This window comes from Columba livia, chromosome 5 (genome assembly GCF_036013475.1).
Source record: "Columba livia isolate bColLiv1 breed racing homer chromosome 5, bColLiv1.pat.W.v2, whole genome shotgun sequence".
Lineage (NCBI taxonomy): Eukaryota > Metazoa > Chordata > Aves > Columbiformes > Columbidae > Columba > Columba livia.
In genome coordinates, this window is record NC_088606.1 from 56075522 (window position 1) to 56096939 (window position 21418).

Genomic DNA, 21418 nt, shown 5'->3' on the forward strand with positions numbered 1-21418 from the left:
ATCTTTTTAAAAGGAAATGTTAAACTGTCACGTAAAAGAGCAGTAACTTCAGACAAGGTCATTTGCATATTTTTTCAAGTCAAAGCAAAAATGATACTAAACAGCATTAAAGTGATTTTTTTTATGTACAAACACATAGGCTAAACACAAAATGCTGAGAATACAGCATACCAAAAAAAGCATAGTTTCTGTAGTCTTCAAATTACGTGTTAGGAAAATATACATACAAGAAATGTAAAATACAAGTGAATGATCAATAACTGCCAGCTTCAATAGTGCTACATTTTATTAATGACAGAAATATCTGGTTTTAACACTGCTTGTGTTACAAAAATGCAGTGAGAGAAATAATGGCAGCAAATGGGGGTTTGGCACTGAATATATAAAATAGTAAAAGCTCTTCTCAGTGGTCTTCTAAATGGATCAACCAAAAGCTTATCAGTGGAAAACCAGAATTCCTTTCAGTTATTTAAACTGGCCAATCAACGAGCAAAATAAAATTTTGTTTGTGTAAAAGAGTGCAATGCAGTTTACAAAAGGTTATCTTAGGAATGTTACCTTTTTTCAAGTCATCTGAAGTAAATGTAAACACAAATATGCTAAGATACATTTAGGAACTTGCACATGTGTGCATTTGTTTTTATTTAATTCAACTGCACAGCATATACATGTTTAGTATTAAAAGGTACACTTTTAAAACTAGCTTTATTTGTGGCTTACTTACATACCTGTAGCCTAATTTATGCTCTTTTTTTTCTTTTTCCAATTAGATCTACAATGGCAGTGTTCCTAAAAATACATTTGTGTGGAATGTCTAAGTTTCTTATTTAAAAACTCAACAATCTAAATTGCAATATAATATAGTGATGTTTATCTTACTATTAGGCTTTACATGAAGTTTTCACACTCTGCATTCCATATGTATATTTCAGGGTGCACATCAAACTTGAAGGCAAGATAAGCTATATCTGTGATGGGAGAAAAGATGTGGGGGCACATTAAATACACTAGCCATTTTGGAACAGTAGTTTCTATTTTCTTTAAAAAAAAAAAAAAAGAAAAAATTTCATTGTCCTAAAGTTTTCCATACAAAGAAGAAATGAAGTACGATCTTATTTCCTTAAAATTTAATACCAAAAATTGGTGCAAGATAAAAAATCTGTAATGTTGTTGACTTGTTTTTAAACAAGAACCTGAGTACGGGCAGGAAATATAGCGTTATGACTAAAAGAATAGAATTCCTTAATAATTTAAGTAGCTGAACAGGTTTTTAATGTTCTACCACAAGACAGCAAGGCAACAGATGATAATGGCCTTGTACGCAATGAATTCTCATGAACACCCACTGCAAACCTGAATATTTTCTGCAAAAATAAAACATCAGATTATGCACAATAATAAAAAGCATCAGAAATAGATGCACCTGGATTTTTTTCCTTTTTAAACCACAAATATCAGAATTCAGCATTCATGTCACAGTCCTTGAAGAGTTGCTCTGAGATGACTACGTTAAGCACACTACTGCACTAAGTAGACACCCCAAACAGGCTTGCACTGCAACAGTAACACAGTTTTCCTATAGGCACAGACTTTTTCTTCTTCATGTTCAAAACCAACATGAAATAAGCAACTCAAGACAATAATAGGATTCATCCCATGTTTCCTTGTTAGCAAAAGTTCTTGCCACTTTGGTAACTGAAGTAACTGAATGTTTTCAAAAATTGCAGGTACCTCAAGGAAAATAAGAGTTCCATATTCAGCAAGGCAGCATTTTATCAGGATATCATTATATCAGGCATAAAGAACTTTGCATCAGGGTATACAATACTCAATCTTTGAATAAAGTTTCATATTCTGTGTGGCGAAAGTGCATAGGAGTGGGATTCCACTAGAGTAGAAAGAATCCTCTCACAGTATTAAGGCCTTTAAATTTTATGTGAACTGTGTCAGGCTAAAGTCAGCACAGTGAGAAAAAAATAGGCTATCATCATCCTGGACACCACTGCTGAAATTTTATTAGCATGTTTTGTCTTCTCCTAGTTGTCGCTCATCTTCTTCATCAGCTTCCTCAATAACCTGAATTTCATCTGCTTGAGGTAAAGACGAGATCTCAGTCAGCAGTTTGGCTCCTTCAGCTTTATTTTTTTCTTCCTCTTCAATTGCTTTCTTCCATATTTTGTGATTTTCACTGAGATGGTGTATTAGCTGGCAGAATATTCGTCTACCCTTTTTTCTTTGAGCTTCTGTAAAATTATAAGCATATTTGATTGTTCAGGATCCAAAGTAATTATATTTTATGCATACAAAACCAATGGCACATTGTAAGAGAGATGTAAATTCCAGCAAAAACCATGGATGCTTATTCAGAATATGTAAATAATGACATGACAAAGGACAAAGAGTTTCTGTTTCAAATTGCAAGTGTCCTGGTATTAAAGATTTTATTAAAAGACTAAAATTTATGAAGCAGCATAATCACAAAATCTACAATATTTGTACTCACAATTTCAGCCATCATGTCTATGTCTGAATCTATTAAATGACAACCTTATGCACCAACTGAAATAGAAAAACTTACTTAAAATGAGGTCATCTTCCATTTCTTCATCATCAGTCTCTAACTGTGCTCCATCATCGTCTTCAATACTTTCTGCATCCTCCTCCTCTTCATCAACCCATTGCCCTGGAAGCAACCCAGCTGCATTATAAGAATTACACAGGGGTCCAACTATGTGAGTGATGAAAGATTCTTGCAGTTTTGCAAGCTGTGGAGAAGAACGATCCATGAAGGGGCTTATAGGTAATCCAAGACTTGCTTCCTCATCACCCTGAAAACAGAATGAAAAAGATTACCAGAACTTCTTGTAAAATTAACTTTAAATTTTTATTCTAAAGATTACTTTTAAGGAACCAAGTAAATATCGCAAGGATTGTATCTTTTTACCAGAGGCAATAATAGTCTAGACTAAGGGAAAGAAAATGTAATTAGGCCAATTTTAAATAAAGACACATTACGGCTCAGCCTTGCATAGCCCATAATCCTCCCTTCAGCTTTGCTGCAAGATATCCTTGTGCATGGGTGGAGACCTAGTTCTACTGGAGCTCCTGTTCCTCTGCTATTACAGGAGAGCTCCAGCAGAGGCAGACGTTTGACTTCAATTGATGAGCTGATGAACAGAGAAAACGGGAAAGTAATCAGGTAGAGTAATACATTCTGGTAAATGGCTTCTCCCAAAAGTTGTAGAATGAAACGAACTATAACATCTGGAATAAAGTGTTTGGTTTGTTTTGTTTTTTTCCTGTTTTATAAACTGGAGAAAAAATTAAGCAGCTGCTCCTAAACAACTCCAAGTTATAATCACTTATCTCAACACTTTTGTGGACCTGATTGTTTTATGAAAAAGGTTTTCCTGAAGGAGCAACTTAGAATACTTAGAATTACAGTAAGTGTAAACACCTCAGATTATTGTTTCTATTGCTTAAATCATCCACGTGATTTTGCTGTTTACTTCTATCTCTCTAGTTTAAAAAACTATTTTTCAGTCCTTGGTTGTTGTCTCATAAACAGTTAACTACTCAGAAAGCTGACTAAGAAAAATAACAGAGTAGAAAGGTAGAATGTATTTGGGGGGACTTACAGAATTCATAAATGTAAAAATAAGCAACAAATTCTCAGACTTTTTTCCAGTTAATCTTGATACGATTATTTATCAAAGTTCCAGCATAAAAAACATATTTAAATTTTAATACTGTTAGCTACTAATGTGTATTTTTAATATTTAATTTTTAAAGTTTTAATATCTTTTCTGTCTTTGCACTGTTAGCTCAATATATATTTCCAGTCTTGAGGATTCTCTCCATATTCTTTGATCTGGAAACATTCCAGTGAACTTAATTTCCCAAAGTGGAGGAAGTTATTTTGGTTTATCAGCATCATCCTAAGACAAACAAACAAACCAACCAACAAAAACTAACAAACAAAAGACCTACAACCCCCCCAAAAACCCAAACCAACTGATCAACCCACTAGCCCCCAAAAAATAGCCCAAACAAACAACAACCAAACCAAAAAACCACCAACAAAAACAACTACAGTCAAACCAACCAACCAAACCAACCCCATACCCAACCAAAACACTAATACCTGGAAAAGGGACAACACTGTGAGGGAGCTTGTTCTCAAGCTTTTAACACAATTGATGGGAAGTAAAAGCTACCTATAAAAATAAATTCTCAGTGTTCAGAAAGAGAAGATGGAAATACCTTACCTGAGGATTTAACACAAGGAATAATGTTTTATCTAGTTATACATTTCATAAGGCAAAGAACTGATCATCTGCCTGTCCTTAAAAAAAGAGCAAATTACACTTTTCAGACTCACCTGTTCATAAAATTCATTAACAATGCCTTCTGTCCATTTCAGATGCAGCTCTCTAACTTTTGCTGGGCCATTAATATCTGCCAGTTTGATGCATATTTGACAGGCCAGGAGGCGATCGTTTTCATTGCTCCATTCTATACCATGACTGTTGATATCATTCACCTGGATTGAGCACATACATTTTTAAAAATTAAGTTAAAACTATTAATCAATGTTATTTTTATTAGACTTTTCACATTAGAAACCTGCATTAACTTTTCTATATAATTTTTTGTCTTATATATTAAAAAAAAAAAAGTTCATTTAGTATGCTTCATAAGACAGAAATGTGAGATACGATGGAGGTCTCCCTATGTCACATCTGCAAGGCTTATTAGGCAATCTACAAAACAATCTGCAATTGGTTTGTACAAAGGAAATACTCTATTTGCATTTTATAGTAACTTAAATTCAAATAATACAGAACTTTATATGCAAGTTATTAATACTAATAACTACTAAGTAGCAATACTAACATCAGTATATCACAACCTGCTCAGCATAAACACTAAAATGTAACAAACCTTGGCATTAAATTCTGCAAGGAAATCAAAATGCTTCTTGAGATCTGTGGCAAGGATTGCTTCAATCACTAAGAAACGAAAACGCTTGAATTCTACGTGATCAAGATTTGATAAAAAGTTGTATTCTGGTCGTGATAAGAAAAGATTCCAGGCAGAAGCAGCATGGTGATTTTCTAAGACTGATCTGTCATTGTAGAGAACAGCCTACAAAAAAACCACAAACCCAAACAAAACAGAATCATAAATGACAGACTAAACATTTAAATTTATAATTTAATACTCTGAAACTTAAGGGATAGTCAGAAAGAAGTCTTAATTTAAACATACAACAAAACAACTACTGGAAATTATGTTTTGCCTTCGAGTTTGGTAGTTAAAGTGAAATAAAAATGGCAGATGAGAAAAGCCCAAACAATTAGAAAAGTTTTTTCTTTCCTTAAAAGTCCTTAATGATGTCTTAGTCACTTCTACATTCACACTGCGTACACATATACACAAACGACTTAAAATGTAGACTTTACACTCTTGGCAGTGTGTGTGGAGCACACACACTGACATAACCAGCCAAACAAAAACACCAGACCAAAACAAAAACCACATACAGAAAGAAAACAAAATACAAACAATAAAACACCACACAACATAAAAATCCAACCCCAAACCAGATCTAAGTATATGCTTTTAATTCCCCTATTGTTTAAAAAAAAAAAAAAAAAAAAAAAGAAAAAAAGGAAAAAAATCTCCAAAGCATATAAGAACTGTGGTTAATGCAAAATAGTGTGGAGTATCACTGGCTTTTAATGTGCTACGTTTAATGCTGATGAGTACATTTTGACAGCAAATGAGTTAATTAAAATATTAAAACAGTAGTAGATTTTACTCACAACTCCTGTGTTTATACAAAACATCCTAGAAAATAATTAATTGAATATAGATTAAATAGGACCTGAAAACAATTATTTGGAAAACTGCAAAAATAACATTTATGTTTTGAGGAAGAAATTATTAACAAAATGAATGTGTTTATTTTTGAAAACTCGAGATAAGTGTCTGTGTTGCTTGGTTTTATTCTTCTCTGTATCCTGTTTTCATCAGAAATATAATACATAACTGCCTACATCCTGAACCTTTTCTACAATAAGGAATTGTTGAAAACTGACTGGAAAGTTCACTTTTAAACTCTCCATCTCTTGACAAGTTGTACTGGTTTCTGATTAACTATTATTATTGTTGTTGCTGATGTTGTTATTATTACTACTATTTGAGTTTCTTATCTCTAATTTATTAGGAGAGATCCAAATAGCCATCATAAATATGCTTGCCCCGATAATATCCCACTCTTTAAAGAAAAATATTTTGCGATGCAGTGTAGACATCTTTTCTCCAGTGTTCTTCCTTCCAGTTCTTCCCTACCTCAACTTTTTTTTTTCTCCTGTCTGCTCTTTTATTCAGCTTTACCCACCCCTTCACCTCTTTTGTCTTAGCCTTTTAAACCCTATAGAGCACAGCATCTCCTTTCTTTCTACTCTCTGTTCTAACAACAATGTTGAATACGGGAGACAAAAGCAAGGATGCCTTGCTGATTTCTTCTTATTTTACTCACCCTCCCTTAAAGGTAATAGCTATTTACCATGAAGGACCAGTTTGGAATACAGAGATTAGGCGATGCAGTTCATTGGACCATTAGAGGAATGTCTTTTTACAGTAACTGCTGACACCACTATGATTTCAGAGGATTCCCAAAATGTAAGATATTAATGAATTACCTTGTTTAAACTCCTGGGGCCAGCTCTCTATGAAATAATCTTTTACTCTAACCTGCATTGATTTTTGTCTTTATTTTCAATTTTGTAGACTGAAAATTATTTTTACACACATATACAACCAATACACAGAAAACACACTGGAATTTATCAGGAGTAAAAAAGTATTACACAAGTTAAGCACAAATTGATTTCCCCATTTCTTAAATTGGGCAAATGATCCTAAACAGGCTACAGGAGGGATATGGAAGAGAAGAATATTAATTACTCTGATTTCAGATACAGACAAATTATTCTGTGGTTAAAGACTTTCTTACCTGAGGTGCATTTGTAGCAACTAGAAAAGCATTTGTACGACCAGGATGATCATAATCGTGCATGGCAGCTGCTACGTATAAAGCCATCAATTCCAAAGCAGGAATGTTTGATGCTAGACAACCATAGCTGTCATCAGCGATAGAGCAACTTTTTGAAGAAATATAGCTGACTTGAACAGGGGCAATACCAGTGGCTTCATCTAAGAAAATTGGAAATACAAAAATAAAATATTTTCGAACATGATCTCATTCTTGTTTTTAATACATTTTAAATGACTCAGCCAGATACATTTGCAAGCACAAACTTAATAGAGTTAATCTTGTAATTGTGAAGCTGAATAATTGGCAAGGAAACACACTTTAAGAAAGAAAAGTAATAGTATTGTTTATGGATAAACCAGCAATTCTGAAGAAAAGTTGAAATGCCAGTAAGTCACAAATTTGTCATGGCCACATGGGTTGTCCAAAACGGTAGATGCAGTTTTACAAATACATAAAAAGCTTCAGCTGGTTCATGACATTACAGAAGGAAGGCAAAACGGTACAGGACACTGTGGAGCCTGTAAGAAGTTACCAAAACTGGAAAGCCAAACGTTCCTGTTTGAAAAGCAATTCTTCCCCTATTACTACATACAGATATATCTCAGGATCCGATTTCCCACTACAATACCGAGGGATAGCTATCATTCACACAAATAAAGGAGATTTTTGGAAGAGCTGTGAACAGCCACAATTGGGAAAAAGAAATATATATTTTCACCACAGTCAGAGCTGACTCTTGCAACACAATTTTAGAAGAAGAAATGCACATTGCCAGAAGTGTAAAAGCTACGTGGGGCACATATCTACACTTGCTGCCCTCATTGGAAGAGGAGATGATGGAAGAAAAGATTTGCCTTGGACCTTGAAACTGTCTGGTGTATTAGAAGACATGAACCAGAGGGAGTCACTCTGCAGCTCCAGTTCATCGTGCTGCAAAAGGCTGGTTCAGAGGAATGTTTCAGCAGTTGTAGGAATTTGTTCCATGGGAGGGAATGAAGAGAAGGAAAAAAAAAAAAACTAGCAAAAAATGTGTATCTCAGAGTCCAATGCACAAATCTTGGAAAATTCACATGGATACCAATGGTTACACTTCACCGCTAAGGTGCCTGTCTCTTTGCCTTCCGCTTACTGTCATGCTGCTGAAGAACAACTGTTGTTATGCAGACCTGGAATTTCATTCCCTTCTTAAAATGATAGCACTAAAAGAGCATTCTACAGTTTCTCTCCCAACCTCAGTAAGACCAAGAGAGGATCAATCAGCATCTCCTATAGTATTTTTATAATTTGCCCATTTCTTAAACTTGCAGACCTATAGGAAAATCTTGTGGGATAGTGGAAACTACTGCAAAAGGAACTAAACCCATTAAATTAGAAACATTTGCATGATAAGGCCATTCACAGTTTTATATGCCTCTTCTCCCTGGACAAAGTCACTAGGCAAAAGAAAAACAACAACAACAAAACAAAAGAAAAAATAACACAAACAAAAAACCCAGTAATATTATTCATTTTGACACTGCATAATAAAAGGCATCTCTTTTCCTTCATAGAAAAAGTGAAGACTAAAAATCCTAGTAACATTTATACTGAAAGAGTTCCAAAGCAATACGACTATAATTTCTTATTTTCAATTTACTTTTTTTTGTAAAGGGAAACAAAAGAATTTTCTATAATTTTTCTTTCACCCAGTCAAGTCTCCAATCCCAACCCTTTTAACACTTAGAAGAAAGAAAATGCAATAGGGTACAATCAGTGAACATCGACAAACTTGGAAAAAAGAGAAAGGTGACAGTAGAGGGGCTAATTAGTAAGGAAGAAATAATATATACTGTCTGTACAGTTCACAAAATACTACTTAAAATTACAGCCCTTTAAAAGTCACATGACTTGCATCTTGTCCTTTTTAAATGTACATATAAAACAGGGATCTTAGACAGTGATGGATGATTTCCCCATTTATTTTTGTTCAACAAATACAATTTAGTATAAAAGTGTATACTTAGATTCATTATACTTTACTTATAGTATATATTTTAGTAAGAACTACAAATCTAAATTTAAAAGCTAATTCCATGAAGTCACACACAACAGAAAAGCAAGCTTCATTAGAACTAATGCCATACAACATTGGAATTTGAAGACCTTATGTCTTTTTCACAGTTACTAGTCATGGCAATACCTGAATGTCTGCATGTGATATCTAACACAGAATTCTGAAGTACTCATTTTTACACTAAAACCATTAAGGAGAACTTCAATTAAGTTAAATGCTTTGACGTTGGTAATTTTTCTTTGGTCTATTTAATTTCACAATCAAGTTAAGAAATATTAGTCTAATGTATTTCAAATGTTAAAAATACGCTGACTGTAGCAGTATACAGAGGTTTCATTCAGCACAGAAAATTTATTAAGTGAACCTGTATTCTTGGCTAATAAACTAACCACTACTCATCTACTAATTTTTCTAAAAATCTACTGCATGGTATTTCTGAATGGTGTGTACTAAAATGGTAATATTTCTACTGCCTTATATTGAAATACAAAGAAAAAAGTGGTAAGAACAATTACATATTTTCTTCCAGAGTAGTTTGTTTCACCTATTGTAGTTTCGCTAAAACATTCTTAGAGCAAAGGAAAAAAAATCGCCTATGTAAATACATACCCATATCACTTTCCATTATATGCTCATTATGAATTTGCTGAAATCCAGGAATTGGCCGTGTTGTCAGATACCATACTGCATGAAGGACATCTGTGGCATGTATACGATTGTGATCTGAAAATTATAAAAATATAATTAAAAATACTATCTGAAATATAATCAAAAGGAACAAAAAGGGAAGAAAAGGTGTGTACTGATTTTACTATAAAGGAGATTTTGACTAATATAAAGGAAAATTTGATTTAAATTGTTAGTGAAGGATATATCACTGAAAGTTTTTTAAAAACACGTTAGATAAACTTCAAATATCCTCTATGCATACTTCATTCTACCTCAGAGCCAGGAATGGATTAAGTAGCCTTTTAAAATCAGTGCTGGTGAGGCACTATCATTGCTTCCAATCTGCTACCTACAAGCATCTGGGTTGGTGCAACCCCCTGTGACATGGGGAGCGGGTGGGTGCACGTCTGGGGAGAGGAAGTGAGGTGGTTTCTGTTTTGTTTTTCCAATAAATTTGGCTGCCCTAAACAGCACGATGAATAATTAACAATTCTATATTTTCTAATCGTTCTACTATGGGTCTAAAAAAATATCTGTTAAATCAACAAATATTCTCCCATCGACTTCAGTACGTTTGATTCAAATACTCATTCAAATTCTTTAAGATTATATTCAGCCTACACATTAACAAATTCAGTTTTGGAGTCCACCAATTTTCTGCTGCAATTCATAAATCAGCTCTAAATTCTGACAAATGTATTCATTAAAAATATACTAAGTTCAGACATCGTCTACCTCTGTATTGAATATTAATACACACACTAAAGATGATACAGTAATAGAAAAACACATGTAATTAGATAGTACTTACAGGGAATATCTCGATAGCCATTTTCTAACGCACAGAAGTAATTCATGAATTCTTGCGTTGGGATTTTGAAAATTTCGAACAAACCAGTGTCTTGAAACAAGGTATAAGTTACCTAAATACATAATAAAATTAATTTTAGTCTGAAAAATAAACTTAAGCATATTCTGGCTTTTCCATTTAAAAATTTTCCTGTTTTAAAAATTTTGCTTGCTGATAGAGATAGAAATTACTGGAATCCAATTGAAGATTATCTGAAAGCTATCATCATAGAGATGCGTTTCATGATTTTTTTTAACACAAAAACGTGGATTTTTTTCATCCTTTCAAACACAGAATAATAAAAGCTTTAATTTCTTTACTGATAAATTTTATGGTTTACAAGTAGAACTTAGCAACTACAAAGACCTAACCTCCCCAAGACTGCAAATGTTAAGAAAGCTTCCCAAAAGAAGTCACCGCTACTTGTTTTTGTCACTTCTTTCCCAGACACTTGAGAGAAAGAGTAAGTTCTGAAGTGTGGGAGGCGCTCAAAGGAACACAAGAGCAAAATGAGGGGACAACTCTCCTTCCACCTGTCTCAACCAATCCCCTTACACATACCCAATCTGAGAACCTTACAAATGATGATGGTAAAATACAGTTTTTAAATGAGTTTTTAAGTAAGATATGTATCAGAAAGGTTAGAGCACAACAGACAAAAGGACTGGGGTGCGAGGAAAAGGACAAGTAGTACATGTAAAAACAATATCAGGAAGAACTGACACAGAAATTTTGCTAGAGTTTAGGAGAAACCTACACACTTAAGTACTTACAGGTTTGAACTATCCACTAAATTACACACAAATGAAATGCAAGATAATGTGAATTGCAGAGTACAGGTACACTACAGTAAAAACCCCACTCGAGAGGACTGTAGCATTCTAGTCTAGATTAACAGGTGGCACCAAGGTGACAAAAGACCTGAAAACATTTGATCAAACAAGACTAACTGAAGATTTAAAACAATACCCAGAATATTGTGTATTATGAAAGGAAAGACAGCGTCTAATAACGAAAATGAAATTATTGCCATTGTTTTTTCCTGTTTTCAGTACAGGTGCAGGTCTGTGGTTCCAGCTGCACCAAGTGCTTCTAACCTGTTTCCTTCCCTCCAGCTGCTTGCTCCTAACACTACCCTTGAGCAAGAGCAACACGCATTCTACTCCACGGTAAGAAATCAAAATGCTGGCTCATACTATAGCTCCATTACTTCTAAATTCAATATAAAGAATGAGACAGAAGCTTCGAGATGACACTGATGAATGGGAGAGGCTGGGGAAGAGCAAACAGGATGATACTTTTGCAGCTGCCATTACTGGCTTCAGCACAACATGAAACTGCACTAAAGAGCTTAGTAATAAGTCAGAAAGAGATAAAAGGGATACTACATGCAGAAAGCAGCATGGAAAAAAAATCCCATTGTTTGTAGGATCAAGAGGCAAAAGACTGCCTAAAAGATCACTTCTCTTCCCCCACAGGTGTAGCTCGGGCAGAAATATTTTACTGAAATAAAGAAAAAAGAAATGGTTGACAAACAAGGTAGTAATTCTGAAAGCAGGAGACAATTTTTCATAGGAAATGGCACACTACTACAAAATTTAGTAAGTGTGAATCTACCCTATTTTTACAACGAGAATAAAACTGAGAAAATTTGGAGCAAGTTGTCTATTGAGAAACCACTTTTTTATGGTTTACAATGAGATAGAATACATGAGAAATTATATTTCTACTTTTCAAGTTATCATTCATATACTTGTTGACTGCAAAACTTCTTCACTGTTTAAATAAAATATATAAGCATGACAGCTTTATATACCCACCCTCCTATAATAAAAGACCACAAACCTGGCTAAGGATCCTTCCAGACTGGTCTCCCATTTCTTGTACAAGGTCAAAAATTTGGAAATTCCAATTGTTCATCTTCTCCATTAGTGAATCATGGTCTAAAAACACTGTTTCTAATGTAGGACTCTGCTCCACCTGCGTAACAGTAAGATACTTCATAATCTCTAAAATAACAATAAAAACTAATTTGTCACTTGTATTGGCAAAAAAAGCCATGAAAATGATACATCATTATTTAACTTACTGAATAGTGCTGTAACTATGGCTATATGAAAATCATAAATCAATAGTACAAATAGCACAGTTAATGGCTTGACTTTTCATTTTTTGGGGCAGCAGATTCCAGGGCTTTCTGAAACGCTGCTAAATTTTCATTCTTATTTCTTTTTAATCAAGATGAGATAATAAAACAATGCACAAATATATGTCGGCTAACAAAAGGTTTACCAAGCTTTGGCAGTTCATTAATTGAACAAGCATTAAAAAGAAGATGTATAACCCAAATTTTAGTTAAGTTTATACCATTTGTCTCTCTGAACTTCTAATATACTAATATAAAAAAAATGTGCAAGGGCAAGTGTAGAGTTTTGCATCTGGGCAGAAACAACCCCAGGTTCCAGTATAAGTTGGGGAATGACCTATCAGAGAGCAGCATAGGGGAAAGGGACCTGGGGGTCCTGGTGGACAACAGGATGACCACGAGCCAGCACTGTGCCCTTGTGGCCAGGAAGGCCAATGGCATCCTGGGGTGTATTAGAAGGGGGGTGGTTAGCAGATCGAGAGAGGTTCTCCTGCCCCTCTACTCTGCCCTGGTGAGACCACATCTGGAATATTGTGTCCAGTTCTGGGCCCCTCAGTTCCAGAAGGACAGGGAACTGCTGGAGGGTCCAGCGCAGAGCCACGAAGATGATTAAGGGAGTGGAGCATCTCGCTTATGAGGAAAGGCTGAGGGAGCTGGGGCTCTTTAGCTTGGAGAAGAGGAGACTGAGGGATGACCTCATTAATGTTCACAGATAAATAAAGGATGAGTGTCACAAGGATGAAGCCAGGCTCTTCTCGTTGACAACCAATGATAGGACAAGGGGTAATGGGTTAAAACTGGAACACAAAAGGTTCCACTTAAATTTGAGAAGAAACAACTTCTCAGTGAGGGTGACAGAACACTGGAACAGGCTGCCCAGGGGGGTTGTGGAGTCTCCTTCTCTGGAGGCATGCAAAACCCGTCTGGACACATTCCTGTGTAACCTCATCTAGGTTTTCCTGCTCCAGCAGGGGGATTGGACTAGATGATCTTTCGAGGTCCCTTCCAATCCCCAACATTCAGTGATACTGCACAGTATGAACATTCATTTATAAGTCTCATGGAAACTGTCACATCTTTCATAGACTTCCAAGAGAAAATAATAGTCCATCGGTGTTTGAAGATACTATCCACAGTACTTCTACACAAATCAATTTTGATTAAAAAAAAAAAAAAAAAAAAACACCATTTGTCATTTTCTAGTGAAATTTATGCAAGCTGGAAATACATAATTGTTAAATGAAAATTTGAATTCCAATGATGCAACACTTCCCTTCAGAAATTACAACTCTTAGCAAAGACCTCTTTATAGCATGTTAGAAATCATAAAGAAATACTGTATTGATAAAAGTTATTGCAAGATTTTTTCCAATTACATGCTTACAAGCAGATTATTTTGTGTTTGATCGATTGGTTCCTTCCTTTCATCTTTTTTCTTCTCTGTGTGGTGGAAAGATTCTTTTGAAATACTAGCACTTCCAATTTCACCTTAAAGAAAATACATAAGTACTATATCAATAATTTATTTGTAAATTCCTACTCTCTAATCATTTTTGAACTGATCATACAGATTCTTTACAGAAATATAAGTACTACCTGTTTCTAAACAATTTTTATTTAAGATTTTAACAACAAAACATTGTAAAGGACAAAATTTATTAGACAAAACCTATTTGAAGAGTGACAAAACTAGAAGCATAACTTTTTAGTTGCAAAAATTGGTTCAATGATTAGTTTAGTTGAGATGGCAGAGAACATATTTGTTACATGGAGCACAGACTTATAAAGCTATAAGTGGAAGCCTATTATAAAATCCTTACTCGGCAGAAGGCAATATTTTAGATTATCTTGATTATCCTAAGTCACAAACTAAAATAAAACATATGCATATGAGTTACTTAAATTATAGGAAAAATATCATGTAGAAATATAAAAAATTTAATTTAATTGACTGAAAAACAAGCAAAACCCCCACAAACAAACAAGTTGATATCAAGTATTTGTCTGTTTTGAAATCCCACCTGATTTTCTGTCTTTATATTCTGCAGTTTCTGGTTCTGGTGCTGGAATAGGCTTGAGTATCTGACGTCCACAGCTTACAGAATACATGAAAAATATTTACAACATTCAGTAATTTTCTTCTTTTGTTACTGCTGTGTTGTACTGAAAAAATCTGCAAATTACTTTTCTTAAAAAGGCATTTGAAGGTTCCTCCACCAAGTGACCTTTGTATTTTCTCCTAAATTTGGCACATATAGATTTAGTCTGTACTCAAACTAATCAACCACCACCTCCCCAAATTAATAAAGTAGAGCTAATTATTTAGAAAGCAGAGATACAGAATTAAATTCCCAGGTAGGAAGTCCTTCTTTTCTAAAAATTTGTAAAATATTGTTACTCTACAATAACTGCTGCTTTCAAGGATGAGCCATTTCAAAGCAATGGCATACATACAACTTCCGTTAGTCTTCCCCTAGATAACAGAGTTACAGATGATTATGCGAAGATACGCATTTGTTTTCAATACTAGCAGATGTATAGGTCTTGTTCTATTTTTAAATTTTAATTGTATTCTTTTCAATGCATATGAAGCTACTAAAAAATGTAACAGAGTTTACAGTACCTGCTACACACATAACCTACAGATGTTTTAACTTGCTGCTGCAAATCTGGATAACTAAATGCGGATCCTGGCGGCTTAATGCTTGGTTTTGTAAGAAAATCAGCAGTATCAGGAAATTCTACAGGTGACCAGCTGCTGAAAGCCCCACTGGAGACAGATCCATGACTGGGTGAACCCACAGGACTCAGGCCAGGAGAAGCACCTTCCAAAACAAACATTACACGGGGTTCAGATTATAATAAAAACATTAATGTTTAGAAAGACTGAAATTAAAGGACAAGAACCATTCTAAATTGTAAAGAATATGCAAGTTTTCAAAACACGGTGTGTAGTTCACACTATTAAACACATATGAAACAGCTAGATCTATTCCAAGGTTTGAGATCTACAACTATGCAGCACAGCCTAGGCTACACATCTGAACGGGCAAACTACGTAAGATGTTATTACATCTGGCTTTCAAAGGTTTGATCTTGATCTTAGCTTTGGCAAAATTTAATCAGTAGCTGAAACTTTCAATTTTCCTTTCTGATTCAGGATTGCTTTTTTATATTTTCAAGGAAAAAAAAATAATCAAAACCAATTCAGTATTGATAACTGACCTAGACAAAAATCTTTTACCTCATTGTCTTGCAATAAAGAAAAAATATCCTTAAGAAATTTTTGAAAACAGAGTAAAAACCAAAAATGTTGTAATCATAATTCTGGAGCAAGAGATTAAAGTGTGTGGATACTGGCCCTTTTTTGACACTGAGGTACCTTGTTTTTATTGCATGACAGTCTATCCAAATCAGCCTAATAAGCCACTGGGAAAAAAAAAAATAAAGTTTGCTTTTGGGTAATCAGAAATAAAAAAAAACAAATAAAGAACAACAAACAGCTCCATCTTCTTTAGGTCCATGAAATTCCCCATTCCTGTTCAAACAGTAAGATAGGGTTTACTTTGGGCTTCTGTCTGTGAAATCTAGGAAAGCAAGCTGGTAAATTTGTACTTTGGCTGCACTATGCACATAATATGAACTGTACAACACAATTTTGCATTAAGCCAAAACATCATTTCTTTCCCTTGTGAAAATACACAAAAGACAGTTTATCCACAAGTGCCCAAGGTAAGTTATCGCTGTTGCAAACATACTTTAAACAAAAATAATAAAGTGCCCATGAGCAAAATCATGAGGTATTCTGTGGAATTTTCAAAGCTTCACCCATTATTCTGCTGCAAATTATGATGTAAAAACTACATCCTAAGTTTTAGAACTGTACAGTCCTTGATAACAAACTATTAATAGAGTATAGAGTATTGTCCTTATATAAAGTATGCAGAGATTATACATGCCCAGCAGTGTCATAGGCTACACATGCTAAGAGCAATTACATTCTGTTACAGTAAAATACATTATTTTTTCAAGCCCACATTGCTACATGCAGAGACAGGAGTTTCAGAAAGCAAATGTCACTTCACTGCTGCAAAGAAAGATCTGGAAAGTTGAGAAGCAATTTGTAAACTCATTTCCAAACTAAAACAGATTAATACTCTAATGCTGGTTACTTAATTTCATCCTTTTTACATGTACACATTCAGCACCTTTTGATGCATATCAGTGCACTCTGTATATTCCACAGATTCCAAGTAGAAAAGTGCAGAAGGCAGCCCAGCTTTTTATGAAGACAGAACAATTGAGAATGTGCAACAGTATGTTTACATGCGGATCTGTCTTGAGTTTGTGTGTTTCTTGGTGTTTAGAAGAGTAAAAGGAAAAAACAAACAAAAACCACAAAATAACCACAAAACCATTAGTAAGTAATACAGGGAAAGCTGGTGAGTTGGGGGTTAAAAAGAAAAAAAAAAATCAAGGTGCATTCATCTCTTTCAAAACAAGATTATTAAACAGGTTATTATTTTTCAATCATAATAAAATGGATGGACAGAAATGTCCAAAGAAGCAGTTTTTAAGTTTTCACTTAATATGGGCAGTTATAATCTCTGAAAAAAATGATATACACATTATTTGAGCACTGCCGCAACAGTACCTACTAGCTTATTACGCTGACAGTGTTAGAATAAAATCCACTTCAACTCCTTCAAAAATTTGTTTAAGTATTCATTTGTCAGGTATTTAGGAGTGTGCAACTGACACTGTTCCATTACAAAAAGCATAATTACTAGAAAAAAGTCCCTTATTAAAGTATGTGAAGTTCACAATTTTCAACTGGTACCAACCATGCTGAACATTGGAAGATTTTGCAGCTAAAAAAAGTATTAAGTGAATTGTTGAGATTTCTATGAAGTTGATGTTAACTGTAATTTTCAGTATTCTTAGAAGCATATAAAAATTAAAATTTTTTCAATATATGCAACACGCTGATGTTGTATTAGTATTACATTTAAATGAAAAAAGACAAGCAACCAACCATTTGTAATACATAATTTACTAACCACTACCTCGACATACTGCCACTAAGCTATACAAATTGCATGATCTTACCTGGTCGTCTGGGACCCATGTGATGCATCGATGTCACAGAAGCTGATCTTTGCTTTGGTATGGTCAGCAAGTTTGTACCAAAAGACCCATTTGAATGAGATCCTTGGCTGAAAATTTAAAAAAGAATTTTTTTTCTTTCCTACCTTGCCTTCCACATTTATTAAATAAAATGCTTATAAAACAGCGAGGCTGCTCTGTTACAGGCCCACTATCATTCAAGAAAGAAAGAGTACTAGAAAGCAATTGAATTCAAGATCATCTAGACAATATATGCCAATTATAAGGAAAAAAAACCTGCTAGGTACTGGGTGAAAACAAAAGAAAACTTTATGCAGTCCTAAAATGACACAATACGTGTACTCAGACGACGTGCCACAGGTTTTACTTTCTAACATAATATTTACTTTCTTTGACGTTTGCACAAAGTAGGCTGTTCTCTAGCAGATCCGAGGACACTTGAAAGATTGGTTACTTTGGAAATACCATGACCATCTTACACAGCCACGGCTTGCTTTTCAAATCAGTTTTGCATATCTGACTAATCACTGTCTTTATTATCACCTTAAAACTAAAGATGTTTTTTACTTATAGTGATTCGTTCTTCTGTAGCGACACTGTTAAACTCAATTGTTGAATTACGCCATCTGCTGTTCTAGGTATGAAATTGCACTCCAAAATTCCATTTATGTTTCCTTCAGTAAACAAAAAAGTAATTGTAAACACATATCTGAAAGTGAAAATAGTTTATGTAAAACTAATTATTAAATTTGAGTATGGGAAAACAGTATTTACCAAAACAGATTAAATCTTGTTTAATCAGATTTCAAACAAAAGTCAAACACAGAAATAATACTTAATCTCCCATCATTTCTTTTAATACATAAATATAAAAAATGAATTAAAGAATAAACACAGATTTATTCTTCTGAAGTCTGATACTGACATGTTAGCCAACTTATAAAGGTGTTTGGGTTGACAACAGGGATAGATGGAACTTCTCAGTATCTGTACATCGTTTAGCTATCATAGCTTACACATTTTCTTTTAAAGCACACAAAAATGCTGCATCAGTATTCAGTGTAGGAAGACTATGTATTAAGAAAGGTCACTTGATCCTGAACTAGTGTTTGCATGAGAAACCAAATCAAGAATTTGCATGCAAATAAAACGGTAGATCTCAAGAGTTGCTTTTGAATGCTGTCTGCACAGATAGAAAAAAATTCTGGAATATACAATAAAATTTTGTAGCAATATTAATTTATCATATCATCATGTAGTATCTTTCTCAACTCAGCTAGAATTCAGTGGAAAGTTGTCATTGTATATAAAAAACAAAAATAAAAATTTTTTTATAAGCTTTCCTCCTAGTGAACAGTTTGTTGTTTCACTCTCCCTTTTCACTATTAGCCTGCTCCTCTCCTAACCTTTGGGTCCTTCATTGGGCTGAATTAGCTTCCCGAGGAAGGAAAAACTGTCTTTTTATTGCTGTTATTTTTCTGACAATTTAAGGGGCTGACTCAAGAGCCAGAGCCAATGGCACAAAGTCCTCTAGGAAGGCAGGACTGTCTCTTTTGGCAGCAGCAACAGCTACGCCAGCTCAGCTGTTTCATCTGACCTTATCTGTGAGGTCAGCACCCACGGGGGATTTTGCCAGGATTGTGTGTTACAAGCTAAAAGGAACCCAATCTGAATGATCACTGGAAGATGCAAGGAGACAAGAGACAGTGTAAAATGTTGGCAAAAACCTTGAAGGGCAGGGGACAGATGACAAAAAAAGCAAACACATATTCTAGGGCTGTATGGGGGCAGACAGGAGCAGGGCAGGAGAACATGATTAACATGCAGTGCTACTCATTAGAGTCAAGGGCTAATTTAAAAGTGATAGAGTACAACTGAGGTTGTTTTCTGTACTGCTACTCTTAATCAGGTGAGCCTAAGTAGGTTCTCTGGTCGGCAGGGGCTGTGAGGAAACCCTCTGTAAATGTACACTGTGCCTGCACCAGGAGTGCTGAGCCTCAAAGTAAGTGATTTCTCTGGTCTCTAGTTATTTCCAGTAGATAGAGATAACCAACTCAGCATGAAAATACAATCTTTAAACTAGTACTGCTACTAGTATTGTCAATCATGTTTTATACACAAACCACAATTAAGTTTTAGTATGTAAAAACTTGAAAAGCATATTTTATTCAAGGGGAAAAAGTCACTGACAAGTGCCCAAGTATTTAAATGGTTCACTTCAAAATGAAATACAATATTGATAAAACAATTGGATGTGTGTATATAAACTTTCATCCGCTACTGGTAATTATCAGTTATCAGCATAACTCATATGCATCTATTATACTTTCCTTATGGCTTATGTAAAACCATTAAAGTCCTAAGAGATACCAAGTATGTATACATATATAAAAAGGCAAAATCACACACATTTTTACAGACTTAAGCTGCAACACCATGTCTAACATCTGTTGTACCTTTCTTACAAGATATTGAGCAAAGCCATACACATTTAAATAAAACAAAATGTGTTAAGTTTCATTCATATGCAACATTAAACAAAAGGGAAAAAAATGTAAATTTATTTTAATCCTAATTCAAAATGTAATCTTAATTCTGGAAACAAAAGCTTTGTTTGCACCATATTCATTAATAAGTAGAGAAGAGATGACTTAATTTACCTTACTGCTTACTTGATGACTGAAGGAATAATAAATGTCACAATACACACAACAGTGGCTACCAAATGCAAGAAAGTGATATAATCTTTACAATTAGAAAACAAATCTTTGGGTATGTGGAAGTTGGAAAGTGATACGTATTTTAAATAAAAAGAAGGAGGAAGTCAGTAAACATTTAGAGGTTAAATGGGTTTGTTTAACAACTGTGTATGTTGGACTTTTTTTCATTTCCTACTAAAACTGATACGGAGGCCTACTTATAATGAGAGCGCATGCCATCCAACCTCAGAATGACCCCATTTCTAGTTGAGATCAAACAGAGTTATGAAGTACAGTATATAATTATCTTGAAACATTTTCCAGTTTATGCTGGCAGAATTTGAAGACTTAATTCACAAGATTTTACATTAAATGCTTCCACTGCCCAGTTCCAACGTTACAAACATGAACATTTTAGAAAGGCTACATTTATTATTGCCCTTAAGATGTGGCTAAGTGCTTACCTTGATGTGTTATATTCCTGATGAGATCTCTTGCTGTTACTCCGTTCCCATCTGGAAGATGTTGATTCTACGGGTAGAATGCCAGAAACACCTGAAGTCCGTCTCAGCTGTGGTGTTGGCAGGCTATTCCTGCTACTTAATCCCTGTTGAGGAATTTAACCATGGTTAATATCTATATAATTAAAAACAGACACTAAAATTTTATTTATTGTTTGTGAAGGCTATGTATTGTTAATGTTTTATAGTGAAACAGTAAGTATGGTATCTTACATTCAGTCTTACTGCTCAAGAAAATGAAACAGAGGCTATCAAATTATTTTGCTTACTAGAAATTATTTTTCATA

At 34.4% G+C, this 21418-nt stretch overlaps 1 protein-coding gene across 2 annotated transcripts in view; it reads right to left on the reverse strand.

The window, feature by feature from the left end:
• Positions 1–106: 106 nt before the first annotated feature.
• Positions 107–21418, reverse strand: part of PDE3B (phosphodiesterase 3B) — a 90757-nt gene continuing 69445 nt past the window's right edge. For both annotated transcript variants that reach the window (XM_065065269.1, XM_065065268.1), the window contains 13 exons: positions 21075–21217; positions 17894–18000; positions 15408–15609; positions 14806–14879; positions 14169–14272; positions 12484–12618; positions 10600–10711; positions 9729–9842; positions 7025–7224; positions 4945–5148; positions 4382–4543; positions 2579–2828; positions 107–2243 (listed from right to left, as the gene is read on the reverse strand). In XM_065065269.1, the coding sequence (XP_064921341.1) occupies positions 2017–2243; positions 2579–2828; positions 4382–4543; positions 4945–5148; positions 7025–7224; positions 9729–9842; positions 10600–10711; positions 12484–12618; positions 14169–14272; positions 14806–14879; positions 15408–15609; positions 17894–18000; positions 21075–21217 (2034 nt within the window). In that variant the 3' untranslated portion in view covers positions 107–2016. The remainder of the gene's footprint in view (positions 2244–2578; positions 2829–4381; positions 4544–4944; positions 5149–7024; positions 7225–9728; positions 9843–10599; positions 10712–12483; positions 12619–14168; positions 14273–14805; positions 14880–15407; positions 15610–17893; positions 18001–21074; positions 21218–21418) is intronic.